The 21,509-nt window shown below is 37.7% G+C and overlaps 1 protein-coding gene across 10 annotated transcripts in view; it reads left to right on the top strand.

Moving 5' to 3' along the window:
- Positions 1-21,509, top strand: part of LOC140615870 (ankyrin repeat domain-containing protein 26-like) — a 185,417-nt gene that overhangs the window by 97,475 nt on the left and 66,433 nt on the right. For all 10 annotated transcript variants that reach the window (XR_012016381.1, XM_072795925.1, XM_072795926.1 and 7 more), the window contains 7 exons: positions 1,699-1,753; positions 1,865-2,043; positions 11,123-11,252; positions 11,556-11,605; positions 15,482-15,575; positions 19,101-19,129; positions 19,221-19,293. Coding sequence is in view for 9 of the 10 variants with exons in the window: in XM_072795925.1 (XP_072652026.1) it covers positions 1,699-1,753; positions 1,865-2,043; positions 11,123-11,252; positions 11,556-11,605; positions 15,482-15,575; positions 19,101-19,129; positions 19,221-19,293 (610 nt within the window). In the remaining variant the exon portion in view is untranslated. The remainder of the gene's footprint in view (positions 1-1,698; positions 1,754-1,864; positions 2,044-11,122; positions 11,253-11,555; positions 11,606-15,481; positions 15,576-19,100; positions 19,130-19,220; positions 19,294-21,509) is intronic.

Below are 21,509 nucleotides of genomic sequence, written 5' to 3'. Positions count from 1 at the left end.
TAAAGTACTCTCTTGTAAAATTAATTTTCCTGCTCTGAATTTAGTGTTACGTATTATGGCTTGCTTCTTGTCATTTTATGTTTTTTTTTTTAATTTTCTTTATTGGAGTTCAATTTGCCAACATTCAGCATAACACCCAGTGCTCACTCCCCCAAATGCCCCCCTCAGTGCCCATCACCCAGTCACCTCAACCCCCCGCCCACCTCCCTTTCCACTACCCCTTGTTCGTTTCCCAGAGTTAGATGTCTCTCATGCTTCTGTGTTAGTGTCTGTTCTTTCAGTCCATCTCTATGTTCATTGTCAATATTTTTGGTTATGGCTTTTTGTTGTCTGTGTCTGTGGTTTTCATTCCTGAATCATTACCCCACAAGGCTTGTTATTTCTCTCACTTTCCTGGAAGGAGCTGATGTTAAACAATCATTTGTCCTTAGCATTTTGACAAACAAAAGCAACTTAAAAACTGTTTGTAATGCCAACTTGCCTAAATAAATACTACTATAAACTAATTTTAATATTTTCTCTTAGATAGTCATGCAATTATAAATCATGCAAACATTTAAAAATTTTTAAAGCTAATAAAATAATTAATTTTTTAAAATATTGTATTCATTTATTCATGAGAGAGGCAGAGACAGAGGCAGAGGGAGGAGAAGCAGGCTCCGTGCAGGGAGCCTGATGTGGGACTCCGGGATCACACCCTGAGCCGAAGGCAGATGCTCAACCACTGAGCCACACAGGCATCCCAATAATGATATTTCTTATTGTTAGTTTTTTGAATTTAAATTACTTAGGGATAAATTTTTATTTTAAGTTATTTTGGTAAATAAAGTATTTAAATTTTTTTTTAATTCAAATTAATTAACATATAGTGTATTATTAGTTTCAGAGGTAGAATTTAGTGATCCATCAGTTGCCTACAATACCCAGTGCTTATTACTTCAAGGGCCGTCCTTAATGCCAATCACCCAATTACCCCATTGCCCCAACCCTCTCCCCTCCAACAACCCTCAGTTTATTTCCTATGATTAAGAATCGCTTATGGTTTGTCTCTCTCTCTCTGATTTTTATCGTATTTTTCCCTCCCTCCCCTATGCACCTCTGTTTTGTTTCTTAAATTCCACATAGGATTGAAATCATATGCTATTTGTCTTTCTCTAACTAACTTATTTCACTTAGTATAATACTCTTTAGTCCCATCCATGTTGTTGCAAATGGCAAGATTTCGTTCTTTTTGATTCCATTGTATTTATACACACCGTATCTTCTTTATCCATTCATCTGTCAATGGGCACCTGGGCTTTTTCCGTAGTTTGGCTATTGTGGTCATTGCTGCTTTAAACATTGGGGTGCTGGTGGGCTTTCAGATCACTATGTTTGTATCCTTTGGATAAATACTGAGTACTGCAATTGCTGGGTGATAGGATAGCTCTATTTTTAACTTTTTGAGGAAGACTTTGTATAATAATCAGTTAGGGGTAGGAAAAGTAACATTTTGGGACTATTAAATCTCTTATAATCTTCACTCCATGAGAAAATGTAGGTTAGTAAATGGCAGAACTGAGTTTTCAATCTCTATTTGAATGACCTCCAAAACCTGTGTTCTTTTTGTAATGGTGTTCATCTGGTAATGGTGAATATTACAATTATTTTTACGAAATGTGATGCTTGTAATCCTGAAAACTACCAATTTTTTTCTAGACTGTCCCGGAGCTAAACTTAAGAGAGCTAATGGCTGCTTTTCTGCAAGCCAGGGGTAAGCTATTTGAAGATTTGTGTTATTCACTGAGTTTTGTCCATTTTTGTGTTATTTAGTAATTTGAAGTTACAGATATCTTCATGTACTCTTTACTTTTTCACTAAATAGGAGCAGACTATGGCATTTTGAGCAAAGAATGTAGACTTATATTTGCTGACAATTTTGCAAGTGAAGATAAGACTGAAACTCTTTTGAAACCATCAGTCAATGTCTCTGACTATTCTCCTCTTGCTTTTGTATCACCTGAAACTCCTCAAACATCTTTAGCAATGCGTGATGTTACAAAGGTAAGTTGTTTTGAACTTTTCCCCCCATGTTTTTTCACCTACCATCCTCTTGATATCCTTATAATGAAAAGAATCTTAGGGAGAAATGGAAGCCCTCAAGAATATAAGAGAAAACAGTGTAATAACAACAGAGAAGTACTGGGTTGAGATTTATAACTGTTGGTGGGAATAAACAAACCTTAGGTATGCCATCATGGAAAGAAAGAATTAGAAAGCAACTGGAAAGAATAGCTAGATGGATGTGAAGATGAGGGAGGGGTTGTGGGGTAAGAATTCATTTAAGAAGGATGAGATGAATGTAAAGGTAGAGTTTAGAGAGATTATTATTAAAAAGACAGCGGTAGTGAGGCTAAGGGAAAACAGATGCTGTATATTATAAAATATGGTAGAAATTATTTTAAATGCAAATTAATAAAGTCTGGCAATACAAAAAATGCTCAGATTCTTCTGAATAACAGCTGGTTTTTATGAAGAACTGGAAGGAAATTTTATCCTTTTAAGTTTAATAAAGTATGATAGCCTATATTGAATTTAGCAAAAATTGTGTTTATACATAGTACAAAGTAAAGTCTGTTTTAAGCCGTGATCAGATTTATTATGAATTTTGAATTTTGGCCGTTGTCTTTCTTGTGGTTTCTAATTAAACTTACTGTGTGGTATAATCTTGGTTGATTTTAGATCTTTTGAGAATAAAGAGAGGACATAAATAAACATTTTAGTTAGTCTTTTCATTAATTAAACTTGAAATTTTTTCTTAGGTAAGTGAGGTTCTCAATCTCTATCCATTAAATGAAAAAAAATTTTTTTTAAGCTACAGGACTCTTAAAAAATATAAAAACTTTTTTCTGGATTCTGATGCATTTTTTAAAAAAAGTATAAGCATAGACTAGAGACACATGCCAAATGAATAAACTCATAATTTGTCATTTTTTTTGTAAGATGATTTGTCATTAGAGAATCATAAGGAAGGAAAAGTTGCCCGTAGAGTATACAAAGTTATTTCCAGAAGGATGATCTTTACTTTTTCAAATACTTCCAACAGTGGATACATTTTATGTTATCTCAGGAAACTTTAGTGTTCATAGTTGTTATATTTTGTATTTTGTATTTTTTTATTTCGTATTTATTTTATTTTATTTGTAATTTTTTTTATTGGAGTTCGATTTGCCAACATTAGCATAACACCCAGTGCTCATCCCGCCAAGTGCCCCCCTCAGTGCCCATCATCCAGTCACCCCAACCCCCTGCCCACTTCCCCTTCCACTACCCCTTGGTCATTTCTCAGGGTTAAGTGTCATGTTTTGTCACCCTCACTGATATTTTCACTCATTTTCTCTCCTTTCCCTTTATTCCCTTTCACTAATTTTTATATTCCCCAAATGAATGAGACCATATAATGTTTGTCCTTCTCCGATAGACACGTTTCACTCAGCATAATACCCTCCAGGTCCCTCCACGTCGAAGCAAATGGTGGGTACTTGTCGTTTCTAATGGCTGAGTAATATTCCATTGTATACGGGGACCACATCTTCTTTATCCATTCATCTATCGATGGACACCAAGGCTCCTTCCAGTTTGGCTATTGTGGACATTGCTGCAATAAACATTGGGGGGCAGGTGTCCCGGCGTTTCGCTGGATCTGTATCTTTGGGGTAAATCCCCAGCAGTGCAATTGCTGGGTGGTAGGGCAGATCTATTGTTAACTCTTTGAGGAACCTCCACACAGTTCTCCAGAGCGGCTGTACCAGTTCACATTCCCAGCAACAGTGCAAGAGGGTTCCCCTTTCTCCACATCCTCTCCAACATTTGTTGTTTCCTGTCTTGTTAATTTTCCCCATTCTCACTGGTGTGAGGTGGTATCTCATTGTGGTTTTGATTTGTATTTCCCTGATGGCCAGTGATGCGGAGCATTTTCTCATGTGCTTGTTGGCCATGTCTATGTCTTCCTCTGTGAAATTTCTGTTCCTCTCTTTTGCCCAATTCATGATTGGATTGTTTCTTTGCTGTTGAGTTTACTAAGTTCTTTATAGATCTTGGATACTAGCCCTTAATCTGATAGGTCTTTTGCAAATATCTTCTCCCATTGTGTAGGTTGCCTTTTAGTTTTGTTGACTGTTTCTTTTGCTGTGCAGAAGCTTCTTATCTTGATGAAGTCCCAATAATTCATTTTTGCTTTGGTTTCTCTTGCCTTATGGATGTATGTTGCAAGAAGTTGCTGTGGCCAAGTTCAAAAAGAGTATTGCCTGTGTTCTCCGCTAGGATGCTCATGGATTCCTGTCTCACATTTAGATCTTTCATCCATTTTGAGTTTTTCTTTGTGTATGGTGTTAAAAAGTGGTCCAGTTTCATTCCTCTGCATGTGGCTGTCCAATTTTCCCAGCACCATTTATTGAAGAGACTGTCTTTCTTCCAGTGGATAGTCTTTCCTGCTTTGTCGAATATTAGTTGACCATAGAGTTGAAGGTCCACTTCTTGATTCACCATTCTGTTCCATTGATCTATGTGTCTGTTTTTGTGCCAGTACCACACTGTCCTGATGACCACAGCTTTGTAGTACAACCTGAAATCTGGCATTGTGATGCCCCCAGCTCTGGTTTTCTTTTTTAATATTCCCCTGGCTATTTGGGGTCTTTTCTGAATCCACACAAGTCTTAAGATGATTTGTTCCTACTCTCTGAAGAAAGTCCATAGTATGTTGATAGGGATTGGATTAAATGTGTAAATTGCCCTGGGTAGCATTGACATTTTCCCAATATTCATTCTTCCAATCCATGAGCATAGAATATTTTTCTATCTCTTTGTGTCCTCCTCAATTTCCTTCAGAAGTGTTCTGTAGTTTTGAGGGTAGAAACCCTTTACCTCCTAGGTTAGGTGTATTCCCAGGTATCTCATGCTTTTGGGTGCAATTGTCAGTGGGATTGACTCCTTAATTTCTCTTTCTTCAGTCTCATTGTTAATGTATAGAAATGCCACTGATTTCTGGGCATTGATTTTGTATCCTGCCACACTGCTGAATTGCTGTATGAGTTTTAGCAATCTTGGGGTGGAGTCTTTTGGGTTTTCTAGGTACAGTATCATGTCAGCTGCAAAGAGGGAGAGTTTGACTCTTCTTCTTTGCCTGTTTGAATGCCTTTTATTTCTTTTTGTTGCCTGATTGCCGAGGCTTGGATTTCTAGTACTGTGGTGAATAGCGGTGGTGAGAGTGGACATCCCTGTCTTGTTCCTGATCTTAGGGGAAAGGCTCCCAGTGTTTCCCCATTGAGAGTCATATTTGCTGTGGGCTTTTGTAGGTGGCTCTTAAAATGCTGAGGCATGTTCTCTCTATCCCTACACTCTGAAGAGTTTTGATCAGGAATGGATGCTGTAGTTTGTCAAATGCTTTCTCTGCATCTATTGACAGGATCATGTGACTCTTGTTTTTTTCTCTTGCTGATATGATCAATCACATTGATTGCTTTACGAGTGTTGAACCAGTCTTGCATTCCGGGGATAAATCCCACTGGGTCATGGTCAATCATCTTAATGTATTGTTGGATCCTATTGGCTAGTATCTTGTTGAGAATTTTTGCGTCCGTGTTCATCGGGGATATTGGTCTATAGTTCTCCTTTTTGATGGGGTCTTTGTCTGGTTTTGCAATTAAGGTGATGCTGGCCCCATATAACGAGTTTGGAAGTACTCCATCCCTTTCTATCTTTCAGAACAGCTTTAGTAGAATAGGTATGATTTCTTTAAAGGTTTGATAGAATTCCCCTGGGAAGCTATCTGGCCCTGGACTTTTGTGTCTTGAGAGGTTTTTGATGACTGCTTCAATTTCCTCCCTGGTTATTGGCCTGTCCAGATTTTCTGTTTCTTCCAGTTCCAGTTTTGGTAGTTTGTGGTTTTCCAGACATGCACCCATTTCTTCTCGATTGCCTAATTTATTGGCGTAAAGCTGCTCATACTAGGTTTTTAAAATCGTTTGTATTTCCTTGGTATTGGTGGTGATCTCTCCTCTCTTGTTTATGATTTTATTAATTTGAGTCTTTTCTCTCTTCTTTTAATAAGGCTGGTTAATGGTTTTATCTATCTTATTAATTCTTTCAAAGAACCAACTCCTGGTTTTGTTGATCTGCTCCACAGTTCTTTGGTTTCTATCTCATTGAGTTCCGCTCGAATCTTTATTAGTTGTCTTCTTCTGCTGGGCGAAGGTTTCGTTTGCTGTTCCTTCTCCAGCTCCTTTAGGTGCAAGGTTAGCTTTTGTACTTGAGTTCTTTCCAGTTTTGGGACGGATGCTTGTATTACGATGTATTTCCCCCTCAGGACTGCTTTTGCTGTATCCCAAAGATTTTGAACGGTTGTATCTTCATTCTTATTAGTTTCCTTGAATCTTTTTAATTCTTCTCTAATTTCCTGGTTGACCCTTTCATCGTTTAGCAGGATGGTCATTTGAAATCCTTCCAAACTTCTTCTTGTGATTTAGCTCTAATTTCAAGGCATTACGATCTGAGAATATGCAGGGGAGGATCCCAATCTTTTGGTATCGATTAAGACCTGATTTGTGACCCAGTATGTGACCTATTCTGGAGAAAGTTCCATGTGCACTTGAGAAGAACGTGTATTCAGTTGCGTCTGGATGTAAAGTTCTGTAAATATCTGTGAAATCCATTTGGTCCAGTGTATCATTTAAAGCGCTTGTTTCTTTGGAGATGCTGTGCTGAGAAGATCTGTCGATTGCAGAAAGCGCTATAGTCAAGTCTCCACATATAAGTGTATTATTATCTAAGTATGTCTGAACTTTGGTTATTAATTGAGTGATATACTTGGCAGCTCCCGCATTCGGGGCATAAATATTCATGATTGTTAGGTCCTCTTGTTGGAGAGATCCTTTTAGTGTGATATAGTGTCCCTCTTCATCTCTTACTACAGTCTTTGGGATAAACTTTAATTTAGCTTATATAAGGATAGCTACCCCTGCTTTCTTTTGAGGACCATTTGAATGGTAACTGGTTCTTCAACCTTTTATTTTCAGTCTGTAGCTGTCCTTAGGTCTAAAATTAGTCTCTTGTAGACAGCAAACAGATGGGTCTTGCTCTTTTATCCAGTCTGAAACCCTGCGCCTTTTGATGGGGTCATTAAGCCCATTCACGTTCAGAGTTACTATTGAAAGATAGGAGTTTAGTGTCATCATGACACCTGTTCAGTCTCTGCTTTTGTGGATTGTTTCTTTAGACTTCCTCTTTCTTTTACAGAGTCCCCCTTCATATTTTTTGCAGAGCTGCTTTCGTGGTCACATATTCTTTCAGTTTCTGCCTATCTTGGAAGCTCTTTATCTCTCCTTCTATTGTGAATGGGAGCCTTGATGGATAGAGTATTCTTGGCTGCATGTTCTTCTCATTTAGGACCATGACTATCCTGCCAGCCCTTTCTAGCCTGCTAGGTCTCTGTGGAGAGGTCGCTGTTATCCTAATACTTCTCCCCATAAAAGTTAGGGATCTCTTGTCTCTTGCTGCTTTTAGGATCTTCTATTTATCTTTGGAATGCAAGTTTCACTATTAAATGTCGAGGTGTTGAGCGGTTTTTATTGATTTTACGTGGGGATCTCTCTTATCTCCTGGATCCGGATGCCTGTTTCCCTCCCCAAGTTAGGGAACTTCTCAGCTATGTTTTGTTCAAATACAGTGTCTGGACCTCTGTCCCTTTCGGCACCGTCTGGAACCCCAACTAAACATAGATTTTTTCCTTCTGAGGCTGTCCTTTATTTTCCTTAACCTATGCTCATGATCTTTTAATTGTTTTTCTTTTTTCCTTAGTTTCCTTCCTTGGCATCAACTTGTCTTCTATGTCACTCACTCATTCTTCTACCTCATTAACCCTTGTCATTAGGACCTCCAGTTTGGATTGCATCTCATTTAGTTGATTTTTAATTTTGGCCTGATGAGATGGAAATTCTGCAGTCATGAAGTCTCTTGAATCCTTTATGCTTTTTTTCTAGAGCCACCAGTAGCTTTATAATTGTGCTTCTTTATTGGCTTTCTGACATTGAATTGTAATCCAAATTTTGTAACTCTATGGGAGAGAGGACTGTCTCTGATTCTTTCTTTTGTGGTGCGTTTTTTTGTCTAGTCATTCTGTTCAGTGCACAGTGGCCAAAACCAAGTTGTACTTGATAGAAGCGCAGAGTTTTCTCACTGTGTCACTTCAGCAGTTCTCTCTTCAAATCTGAGACCGAATTTTGGTAGGTTTTCAGGATGATTTGAAAGTTATCTCTTCTGGGGTGATAACACGGGTTTCTTTAAATTTCATTCCTTGAGGACCTGGGTCAGGTACTCAACCACTTCCAGTGCCTTTCCCTTCACTGTGTTCATCACATTCTGCGTCCTGGGGCCGGGGTGGCAGCCGGCCCCCAGACAGGGCAGGAGGGGCACCCGGGGAAGGGGAGTCACAAGAGATCCCTGCCGCCGCTGCTGCCACTGCCGCCGCACGTGGGCCCCGGCCGGGACGAGGGGGAGGGCGCGCGCTCCTGCCAGGCCCCCAGGCAGGTGCGCAGCGGACGGGGCCCAGGTGTCACCGGCCGCGAGGGAGGGCGGCGGGGAGAGGCGGGCGCACGCACACCCCTCGCCTTCTCGGGAGCTGTCGGCTCCCCTCGGCTTCACTCGCCGTTTTGCGTTTTCTAGATTAAAAACTTTTAAGTAATCTCTATACCCAGTGCTGGGCTTAAACTCAGATGCTGAGATTTCGAATCACACACTCTTGTGAGTGAGCCAGCCAGGTGCCGCCGAAAGTTGTTAAATTTAACTTGTGAATTCTTTCATATCTGAAACTCAGAAATACAGGTGATTTGATTGTTTTAGGCCTTTTCTTCTCTCTTGTGAATATGGAATATTGCTTCCTGCTTGATAATCATACATGACTTTGGAGACTTTAAATTTTAATTTGGATGATCATGATTATAATATTTTAATACTAGATTGTTTCTCCAGCCTTTAAGTACCATCCTATATGTGTAGATAGGAAATTAAAGCTATTAGTATGCTATTCACAGTGGAATAAAAAACCATGTGAATTTTAAAATGGGGTTTTAAATTTTTCTCATAAAGTGCCTTAAAATTCTGTAATCCCTAAAATATTTCTCTTCTACAACTTAAATCTTAGCTTTAAGATTCATTTTTAAAAAGGAATATTGTGGCAGCCTGGGTGGCTCAGTGGTTTAGCGCCGCCTTCAGCCCAGGACCTGATCCTGGAGACCTGGGATCGATTCCCACGTCGGGTTCCCTGCAGGAGCTTGCTTCTCCCTCTGCCTGTGTCTCTGCCTCTCTCTCTCTCTCTGCGTCTCTCATGAATAAGTAAACAAAATCTTTAAAAACGATAAAATAAAAAGGAATATTCTCACAAAATCTTCAATTGGTGTTTTGCAATTAAATCTTTCTATTTATCTTAAAAATGCTATTCGTTACAGAAATGAATACATGCCCACATATATATGCATTTTTCTAAGGATTTATTTATTTCAGAAGTGGGGGGAGAGGGGCAGAGAGAAGGAGAGAAGCAGAATCCCTGCTGAGCATGGAGTCTGATGTAAAGTTCAATGTCACAATCCTGACATCATGACCTGAGCCGAAATCAAGAGTTGGATGCTTAGCCAACTGAGCCATCCAGGTGTTCATTACTTGCCTATATTAATAAAAGCATATTTTCTGTTCTAGAAAGTAATGTTGAAATATATAAGTGAAGTACTGAATCCCATGGTTTTTCCCCCCTTCTTTTATTTTTATTTTGAAAATTTCAGAGGTTTGTGCAGGCTGACATTAATTATATCAGGTTAGTATGTTTTATGGATGACTTTTGAACATCATGTGGTTTTCCTGAGTATTGTCATTTTTTTTCCTACTCCAAATGTATTTATCTAAAACTTTCTTAATAAGTCCCCTGGGTGCTTCAGATTTGATGAAGTCCCAGACTGAAGACATTATTTCTGACTCTGCTCTTCCTGACTTTGTAATCTGCTTTGTCATTTGTTTTCCCCACCCTAGTATAAAGCACCATTGGAACACTGAAGCAGAAAAAAATCCTGGACTCTAAACTTCCCTAAAATTAGGTGACATCACATCCAGGTGATTGGGGTGGCTCCCTTGGTTAAGCATCTGACTCTTAATGTTGGCTCAGGTCATGATCTCATGGTCCCAGTATTGAGCCCTGTGTTGGGCTCTGTGCAGAGTGGAGAGGCTGCTTGAGGATTCTCTTCCTCTTCCTCTGTCCCTCCCTCTGCATAGACACACACTCTCTCATTCTCTCCAAAAGTAAATAAATAAATCTTTTAAAAAACCAAAAAAACAAAACAACAACAACAAAAAACATATCCAGTCACTCCACCACATGCAGTATCTTTACCTGTTTACAGTTTTTCACATCTTATTACTGTAATTCACCTTTCTCATCTATAATTTTGAAATACTCTTCTATTTTGGTTCCTTTATGTTCATCTTTACATTGATCCTAGAGTAACGTTTCTAAAATATATTTGTGATGATGCTTATTTAGTGGATTCCCCAATACCTGAAGGAGGAAGTTCATATCCTAGCATGACCCCTGCCTTTCTCAGTTCAGTCCTGATTTTCCAATTATATCTCTTTTTCCCATTCCCAATAATTGTGTCCTAGTTTTGCCACATTCTGAGCTATTGTCACTTACTATGCTATTTCCTACTTCATCCTTTTGATCATTCTACCTTTGCTAGAATGCCCTTCACACACTCCTTGTATACTTTGTCTTTCAAGATACAGCCTTACCGTTGCAGCATTTCCTGAGCTTCCCATATACAACTTTTTTCTCCTTGTGCCTTCACTGAACTTTATTCACTTCACTTGTAGAACTAGAGAATGATCCTCTTCTGTTCTTATTTGTTTTTGTCCATCTGTCCCCCTAGTAGCATATAGGGCAGACTCCCTCTTTTATTTCTATTTCCAGCTTCTCCCAGGATAGTGCCTATGACTTGACAGATATGGTATGTATTTGTCTTTCTGAGGAGTGTGAGAGTAAGTGAATTAATGTGATGTTTTCTGAAGCCTTTTTTTTTTTTTTTTTGTGGTGGTGTTCTTATAGGAAGGAGCAATGAAGCCGGCAATTGGAAAAAAGGACAATGGTATTGATATTATTGAAAGTGCTTCACAAGAGCAAGCAGTTAATGACAATTTGACTTCTGCTGATAGAGCACACAAAAATAATACGAGTGGTAAGTTAGTGAACCTCTATGAGTTGTTTTTCTATGCTTACAGGCTAGTATAAAACAATATGAAAGTATGTAGATCCAAATTTGTTATCCATTTCATTTCACGAAGTTATTTTTCTTTTGCTTTCTTTCTATGTATCGCTACTACTGTGAACTTTTTCTTCCTGAAAATGCTTCATCCCTCTGAAAATCTTATCTCCTATTACTTTTATTGAAATATTTGTGAATGTGGATAAGCTTGTATATGTGTTTAGAATTCATAGTAATACATGTTCTCATTAATGTATTTGTGACTATATTTTACAGATAGGATGTCAGCTTTAGGAGAAGAAGATAGTTCACCTTGGGATTCTGAGGTATTGTCTTCTTATTATGTTAAAATATAAGCAATGAGTGATATTGTAACATAAAAGCGATGCTTAGACTTCATGCTCTTATGTCTGTATTTGCCCATAAAAACAAATTCCTTATACTTTTTACGTGTAATTGATAATTATGTGCTAAATATGTTAATAGAGTTCTGCTCATTTGCAAGCTTAACTTAGTGAAAAGTGTGTGGTAGTATGGCAGAAAACTGAGCTTAGAAGTGTTAAGGAATCAGGACGCCTGGGTGGCTCAGTGGTTGAGCATCTGCTTTCTGCTCCGGGCACGGTCCCAGGCTCCAGGGATTGAGTCCCACATTGGGGTCCCTGTGGGGAGCCTGCTTCTACCTCTGCCTGTGTCTCTGCCTCTCTCTCTCTCTCTGTGTTTCTCATGAATAAATAAAATCTTTTAAAAAAATGTGTTGAGTCTTTTTTTTTTCTCTATTTCATCCATTTACTCATGAGAGACACACACACAGAGAGGCAGAGATATCCCGAGTTTGGATTTTAAAGTTATCTAAAAATCTAAAGAATAACTCTAGGTCAACCTATGGTGAAATGTATGATTCTGTGGTGTGTATGGATGTGGAAAACTTCTAATGTGATCTAGACAGAGTTTGGATTATAGTTTTTTAGAAGTATAAATCATATGCATTATGTTTATATATATTAAATTTATTAACATGTGTATCATATAATTTCCATATTCTATTTTTATATATAAAGCATATATAGTTTGTGTATTATGCATAATGTATATTATATCATAATTTATATATTAACTATATATTTAAAGATTTATTAAAAGATTTTATGTATTATTGAGAGAGTGAGTGGGAGGGAGAAGGAGACAGAAGGAGACACAATCTGAAGCAGACTCCATTCTGAGCGCAGAGCCCATCACAGGGCTTAATTCCATGACCACGAGATCATGACCTGAGCTGATACCAAGTATTGGATGCTCAACCAACGGAGACATCCAGGCTGCCTAAAAGTGTTATATTTGGATTGTCAGGTAGATCTACAAGGAGCATTGGGAGTATAATTAACAATGTGGTTTAGTGGTACTTTATTCATTTATTTTTGTAAAGATTAATTAATTAATTAATTAATTTATTTATTTATTTATGAGAGCGAGCGTGTGCATGAGCGGGGGAAGGGGCAAAGGGAGAGGAAGAAGCAGGCTCCCCACTGAGCAGGGAGGCTGATGACTTGGGGCTTGATCTCAGAACTGACTCAGCCATCAAGGCCCCCATGATTTAGTGGTACTTTAAAAGGTAAAAACATTTTGGATAGTTAAAATAGCATGCATTGAGTACCTTTGTGGCAGCCCTACTTATAGTAACATAAGTATAAATAATGATGACTTATTCTAAGGTGACAACTATGGAAGAAGGTAAAAAGGGCCCATGTCTTAATAGAGGCAGCTGCTCTACAATGCTGTGAGCACTGTATTTGAAGTCAAAAGATGTGCTGCCATCCTGATTCTGTCACTTACTTGCTGTGGGATCTCAGAAAAACTTGCTTAACCATTTTTTGTTTGAATGTCAGTTACCTCATTCATAAAAATGATACTAATACGTACCTCTTAGGTATGTGTCATGACCAAATGTGGTAACAAAGGTGAAAGCACTTTGTAAGGAGTAAAGAATGCTTTAGAAATAGACAAAAATGATCACAGCAGTATTTTAGTGATTTACTAAATATAGAGGGCATGGTTTTTAAATGTGAAGATTTCTGAAGGACAGTAAAATGGCAAGTGTTAAGAAAAGAATGGGAAAGTTAGAGTAGACAGGTGGATTTCTAATTTGAGGTATGTTAAGTTTCAGTAGCCTGTGATTAGAGACATTGTGTAGGTGTACAGTTGGCCCTTGAGCAAGATGGGCTTGAATTGCCTGTCCATTTACAGATGCTTTTCGATACAGTATTTTCTTAATGTAGTTTCCCTTCCTTATGATTTTCTTGATAACCTTTTCTTTATATTTTAAGGATATAGTGTATAGTACATATAATATACAAAGTTTTTTCATTGCCTTTATGTCATTGGTAAGGTCAACATCAGGTTATAATTTACTTGACCTTCCATGCTCAGTTTACAGTCAGTGGCCAAATGAGGGTTAAGATCTAGCTTAGATCTAGAGAGCATATATGTGAGTCTTTTATTGAAATGTTTTGGTTTTTCATATACATTTCCTATTTTTAAGTCTAATTGCTCTTAAAGTAGGAAATTCAATAAGAGATGAGTAGTTAAGTTTTGGGGGCATCAAAAGTCATTTGTGGATATTTGACTGTAGTTAGGTTTTGGGGGCATCAAAAGTCATTTGTAGATATTTGACTTGCATTCTTCAGGGGCTGACAGTATAGTGATTTGGTACTTAGACCCTCTCAGTGAGATGAGGATGATGATTATGTTTTAGAGAGAGAGAGAGCACACACGTTGTGAGCAGGCGGGGAGGAGCAGAGGGAGAGAGAGAATCCTAACTTTGCTTCATGCTCAACACAGAGCCCATTGTGAGGTTCGATCTCACGACCCTGAGACCATGACCTGAGTTGAAATCAAGATTTGGATGCTCAACTGACTGAGCCACCCAGGCACCCCCTCAGTGAGATGATTTTCAGTGTTTCGACCTTAAATACATTTCTGTTACTGAATACTGACTGTGACCAGGCTGTACAGGTTGTAGTGGTAGGAGCAGAAAAATAAGGAAACTGATCCATTATAAATCACTGTAAGTGTTCCATGTAAAAAGAAAAAATGGAAACGTTAATTTAGGGAATATTGGAGGTGTTTGTAGTTAGGGTGGAGATGAGAACGGGAGTGGAATTTTGGTAGTGAGAAAAGATCTCTCTGAGTGTGGCCAGAGCTGCCAAGTGAAGGGTGGGAAGGACCAGTCGCAAGAATATCTTGGAGAAGGACATTCTGGACAGAGAGACCATGGAGCACATCTGTTCATTTTACTCCAATATCTTAGAATGACCAGGAAGCAGGAAGTCCCACTCCATTGTTATAATCATTGTTATTTTTGTGTGTAGAAAAGAAGCTGAGCGTACTAAAACAAATGCCTGGTACCTTTTAGGTGATTAATCAATAATCATGCTGTTTTTGCATGAGTGAGTAAAATGAAAGAAGTTTATTCAGTAAAGATACAGAGAAAGCTCTTTGAAGTGAGAGGGGTCCCGACAGGGTTGCCCTCAATAAATGTTCTTATTCTTCCCTTCTGAAAGCTTACTATACTTTTTGAAGCATTTCATACCTGTATCTAAAATATTTTGCTATTATTTAAACATAATTTCAGGAAAAGTTTTTCTTCCTGCTTTGCCATTTCATTCAACCATTTTTTCCTACCAATAAAAATTCCAAGCTTTTGTTTAAGTGAAGCAGCAGCTACCACAGTGTTCTGTTTATACTCAACATGATGTACTCCAAGGTTTCTTATCATGCCAAGTATCTTATTTTAAGACTAAAAAACTTTCTGGCATTAGGAACAGTTTAAATTTATAGCAAATATACTTATTAAAGAATTTTTTTCAATACATAGTTTTACTGTCCTTTTATCCTGGTGGAAAATACAAAGTAGAGTCAGGTGTTTTGTTATTTCCTTGATGAAATGTACGTATAAGTCAGTCTTCTTGTCTGTGAAAATATTTACTCTGGCCTTCCATGTTCAGTGTAGAGTTAATGACCAAATGAAGATAAAAAGGTGCACTTAATTGAGAGAGCATAGATGAGGTTTTTAAATGTGTTGGTTTTCAATACATGCTTTTCTTATTTGTATGTCTGATTGTGATTAAAGTAGAACATTCTAATATTTTCTTAGAAAAGGATTTGGAAATCTTTATGCAACTCACTATTGATGTTAATTTTAACAGAGTATTTCTGTAAGACTTCCAAAGAAATCTGTTGATTGTTTACCTGGAGCTGCAGATCAACAAGGGCAAAGTATATTCAATGAACAAGTAGAAGGTAAGAATTGTATTTTATAAAAAGTCATTTGACAGAATGTTGATTTAAAACACATTCTCACGTATCCTAATTTCCAAAGAAAATCACCTATTAAATGCATAGAAAGAAAGATGTGAAAAGGAGGTAAGTTCTATATTTTATCAGGTTTATTTTTATCAGCTGCAGATTAAATTGGGAGTACCACTAAAGGAGCTAAATTACTGGTTCCATTTCCAGGTATTCCAAGGCCTAAGGAAAGCCTGGAAATAGTTGGAAAAGAGCAAAGAGGGAATGATGAGAACGGCTGAGAGTACAGGGAGTAAATGGAGGAAAATTAAGCAATGCTTTATAGTGGAAGGTGGTAAAATAAAAGAATTCTTTTAAAAGGAAGAGCAGGGTAGCTCCCTGGGTAGCTCAGTGGTTTGGTGCCTACCTTCAGCCCAGGGCATGATCCTGGAGTTCCGAGATCAAGTCCCACATCAGGTTCCGTGCATGGAGCCTGCTTCTCCCTCTGCCTGTGTCTCTGCCTCTCTCTGTCTCTTCTCTCTGTCTCTCTCTGTGTCTCTCATGAATAAATAAATAAAATCTTTAAAAAAAATAATAAAAGGAGGAGCAAATTACTTGAAATGTGGGGATAATATCAGGTGAGCTTCCAGTACCAAAACTTGTCGGAGTAGTATACCAAAATTTTCCCACTCTTAAGAGTTTTTCTCACTGTTGGGAAGACATTATGGATTGACCTAGCTGATTATGCAGAGCTATGTCCTAGTCAGCTATAAATGTATATATGTTAGGGGTGCCTGGGTGGCTCAGTCAATTGAAGGTCTGCTTTTGGCTTGGGCCATGATCCCCGGGACCTGGGATGGAGCCGTGCTGAGCTGGGAGCCTGCTTTTCCCTCTCCCTTTGTCTGCTGCTCTGCCTGCTTGTGCATGCTCTCTCTGTGTCAAATAAATGAAAACATCTTTTAAATAAATAAATATGTATACCTCAATGTCATATAACATGGTGGTACTTTGTAAGTATCATTTCGTGCAAAAAAGAGAATTGGAAGGAAAAAGAGAGCAGGGTCAATTAGGGGGAGATCAAGGAAGCTTTAGCCCTGATAAAAATTCCATTAGAACATTTATGACTTTTAATACGTCTTCACATTCAGAATTGATAGTGATGAACTTGAGGCTTGATCATAGAAGGTTAAGGTAAAGGAATTTGGCGGCAGGGTTCAGTATGACCCAGGATTTCTCAAATTATAGTCAATCGCCCGAGACCTTGTTTAAAATGCACACTGTGAACAGCAGGTCTGGAATTCTGCATTTTGACCTCTCAGGTGATGCCAGTGGCGGTGGTCCTTGGGTCATGTGCTCAATAGCATGGGTATAGACTTCCCTGTAGAGAAATCTGGAAGAGCTGTTGGATAGTTCAAGACATAACCGCGTCAAGAAAAAGCATTATTTTGTTTTTATTTCTGAACATGTTTATAACCAGAAGGGAGCAAGGAGATACAGAAATAGAAGGTATAGATGTAAGATACTATTGCTAAACAAAGAGGAAAGAAGTGGTGGAAAAAATCCACCACATAAAAAGGTTGTAAAAGCAAAAAAAAAAAAAAAAAAAAATATCAAGACCATAGATCACAAATTAGTTTTTAAAAAGATTTATTTATTTATGTTAGAGAGAGAGTGAGCGAGCAGGGAGGGGGGCAAAGGGAGAGGAAGAGAGAGAGAGTCCTTAAGCAGACTCCCTGCCGATTGAGGAACCCACCATGGGACTTAATCCCAGGACCCCGACTTCATGACCTGAGCTGAAATCAAGAGCTAAGACCCCCCACTGACTGGACCACCCAGGTGCCCCCAGAAATTACTTTTGAAGACAGGGGATAGTGAAGGGAAAGAGGGAAAAATGAAAGACGTCTTAGCTAGGAAATTTTGGAGTTGGTGAGGAAACTCTAGAGAATTCACTTTTTTTTTTTATGACAGACCTAGAGAGAGGCAGAGACACAGGCAGAGGGAGAAGCAGGCTCCACGCAGGGATCCTGGCATGGGACCGGATCCTGGGTCTCCAGCATCACACCCTGGGCTGATGGTGGCACCAATCCTTTGTCCACCGGGGCTGCCCGAGAGCTCACTTTTTAGATTTTTAGATAGCTTGAGTTTATTTGTACTGGAACAGATTAGATCACAGCAGCTCCACAAAGAATACTGAGAGCAAATGGAGTGCTAGACTTGGGATAAAACATAGCCACCATTCATCTTCGTCAAATCTATTGGACCTCAAAGATATATGTTGCTTTGATATTCGTTATTCAAATGAGATTAATTTGAATATGGAAGCATGGGGTTTCTGTTTTTCAGATAGCTCATTTTGAGGGATGATAGCTGTTTCAAACAAACCTTTTCAAGACTGACATAGTCTACCAAATCAAACTAATTTTGGAAACAAAAGAAATCATAGGGTCCATTCCTTAAATGCTAAAATTGTTACTATCGATAAATATGACACTGATTTTGAAATACAAAAGATTTTTAGTATCTAAAAATTCGGTGGCAATTAAATTGATTTTTTTCATTTTGGTAGTCATAGTTCCATATTGAAAGCTTATTATACGTTATTTCTTAGATGTGTTTTATATACCTTCCTGCATGCGTGGGCCAAGAAACTTTAACATGGCTAAACTAGAGGATACAAGAAATGTAGGCATACCAGTGGCCCACATGGGTATAGACAAAAATGAATACTTTTATTGACTATTATCCTACAAGTATATCCAGGCTGATCAATTCATAACACTGTTTTCGGTGAAAAATAAATTACGCATTCAATAAATTATGCATTCATCATAACTGCGTACTGCCTAAATTACGGGACAAATTGAAGAACATGGCAAATACTTGTAGTAGAATGGTATCAATGATTCTGCTGTACTGCAATCAGGATGTGCTGTTGCATTCTACCATCAGCTTTCACATTTATCTTCTCAGAGTCATCATTTGTTCCTCTGATTAAAGATTGCTTTTCTCCCCCATCAATCAGCATGTTCATGTTGGTATATGTGCAACATTTAATGATTTCTGTTTTAGTTATTTCATTTGAAACATCATCTTACTTTTGGAATCCTAACTGCATGTTAATGTTGAACATATATTTCTATTTTTTTCTAGTATTTATAATGGGTTCCTATTTCTGTCTTGTCGCTGTCTTTTTTTTTTTTTTATGATAGTCACAGAGAGAGAGAGAGAGAGAGAGAGAGAGAGGCAGAGACATAGGCAGAGGGAGAAGCAGGCTCCATGCACCGGGAGCCTGACGTGGGATTCGATCCCAGGTCTCCAGGATCACGCCCTGGGCCAAAGGCAGGCGCTAAACTGCTGCGCCACCCAGGGATCCCTTGTCGCTGTCTTAATCCACCTTCCTGTTTGGAGAATCAAGACCAAAACCTAATGTAATCACTTTCAAAGCCAAGCATGAGGATTCAGCTTAATCCTAACTGCATGAATGTATAGTTGGCTTTCATATTTATGTATGATTAACTACATGTCCCTTTTGTGTTTTAGATTCTCCTGGAAAAGATCTTCACTGGGAGGTAAAGCTTTTGTATTTTTATTTTGAATTTTTAACTACAGATTGTATGAAATGTACATGGTCTTAATCATATTGTTTCAATACCCATCCAGTCGACCACTAAAGTGAAAGATTCTGTTCCTAATGAAGGAGTAGCAACGAGTGATAAGCAAACATCCATATCAGGTAAATTTTACAGTACAAATATACCTGTGGAAAGGTGTACACTAAAATATTGAAATGCCCATCGTCTTCTTCTACCAAATTCTTCTTTGTGTGTGTGTATGTGAGACAAATTTAATTGAAGGATTTGACATAAATAAGGTAGATTTATTTCATTGCTGACATCCATGTTTGAACAAAAGATATTTACAAGCATAAGAAAAAGAGATTTTAAAAATGTAAGCTTTAGTTCAAGTTTCTACTTTTAAGTTTTGAAATCCTAATGTTCCCGGTTTGGAATTCCTTTACTTCTAAGGGATTCCCAGAAGTTAATTATTAGACTCTAAGATTTTTCCGGTGTTCACCATACTTATTTGAATTCTGACTTTTACCTAGAGTAAAGCTTCCCTTGCTAACATATCAGTTGTGTTTTAACTTCATTTCATCTTTGTATTGTTATATTGATCATTTTAAGCCAAACACTTGTTCTGATTGTATGTGTGTGTATGGTGACTTTGATGATTAGAAATGTGGGAAAGAATTAGTTGTATCTTAATATGTGGTAGACACAATCTTTTAAAAAAGTAATTCTGAACCTTTTCGGCCTAGGGTCCTTTTCTACTATTTAAAAATTATTGAGAATTCCAAAGGACGTCTGCTTAAGTGGGTTATATCTGTTGATATTTACAATCTTAGAAATTAAAACAAACATTTAAAACACAAAGATATTAAAAAAAACCCACAAGGATACACAATCTCATGTTGCTAGCCATTAGAGCTGTGATCCACTAATCATGTGAGTTGTGATGCTATCACACATTTTATCTTTAGAAAACTTTATTGTACACTTAATAAGAGAATGAGAGTGAAAATGTCAAATAACATTTAGTACGATTGTGAAGATAGTTTTCACCTCTTGGATTTTGTGAATCAATGGATCTTGGGACTCTGGGGATTCTCAGATGACAAGGGAGAACTGATTTAAACCATGTACAGGGTTCATGGATACAAAATGATAAAGGGGCCCTTGTGATGAAATGGGCATTAAAGTTCCATTTCTGCATTTCTTGCTTTTTTCTTTCCCTTGACTTAAGAGGTTTAAATCAGACCTATCTTGTTTATAAAGGGACAATAGTTTTGTTATATATTCATTTTCTGTTTCATGGCGCTGTAGTTTTTGGATCTCAGTGTGGACTGAGACTTTGTTTTTACACGGAAAGGATTATATTACCCAAGTCTTTCATTTCTCATATAAATATGATATTTGTCTAAAAATTAAATTCTGAGGATGTTGGTGCATTGAGGAAAGACCCATCTCATTATTATTAAAGTAGTACCATTCATTACAAGTTTTTAAAACCTCCCGTCTTTAGAACACAAAATGCATATTTAAACATAAAATAAATGATTAGACATCAGTTTTGTTACTAAAAACATTCAGACCTTGAAGACTCGTAATTATCAATGAACAGAGCTTTTATGGAGTATAGAATATGTAATAGAGCTTGGTGAGTGAATTAAACTATATAATACTAGAGAATAAAAAAGAGAAAATGAGAGAGAGTTAAATACATCTGTGTGAATGCCAAGTATAGGACATGTAAAATATAATTAGCTACGAATGAGTAGTAAGTAGTGTGTCTGGGAGAAGAGCAGGACTTGTGGCTGTTTCTCTAACAAAAGAATTTGTACAAATTCATTAAGTTTGTATTGTTTACATTCTAATAAAGGAAACTTTGTTTTCAGATTCTTCTGATTGGGATTCTAGTGTGTCCCTCAGTAATGAGACTTGTCAAAGAACTGGGGATTTGAAAGTTGATAATAAATGCCCATTTGTATCACAACCAATGATCAAAAATGAGTCAACATCCACAGAATTTGGACAACCTTAATAGATAAAATATTAATATTGGAGCTGTGTTTCAGTTAGAGAATTCTACGCTCCATGGCCTGTGTGAATCACTGCTACCAGAAAACAGAGAGAGAGAGAGAGAAAAAAAAAAAAAAAAAAAAGAATCAGAGAGAGTTCTGCATCCTCATGATTTCACCATAGTTCTGATTTTTCAGAAATAATTTTGTGGTAAAATTTGTGGTTACTCCTTTCATACAACCTACCACCAAACAGAGCATCTTTTAGCAAGACATTTTTGCATTCTTCCTCTAACCAAAGCCACATATAAATAAAGAGAATTAGGAGAAAATAATTTCTTTTAGGCTCGTATTCATCATTCACTTGAGAG

This window comes from Canis lupus, chromosome 24, assembly GCF_048164855.1.
Source record: "Canis lupus baileyi chromosome 24, mCanLup2.hap1, whole genome shotgun sequence".
In the NCBI taxonomy this organism is placed as follows: Eukaryota; Metazoa; Chordata; class Mammalia; order Carnivora; family Canidae; genus Canis; species Canis lupus.
Note: the sequence above shows the minus strand (reverse complement) of the source record. Positions and strands in the feature narration are given on the sequence as shown.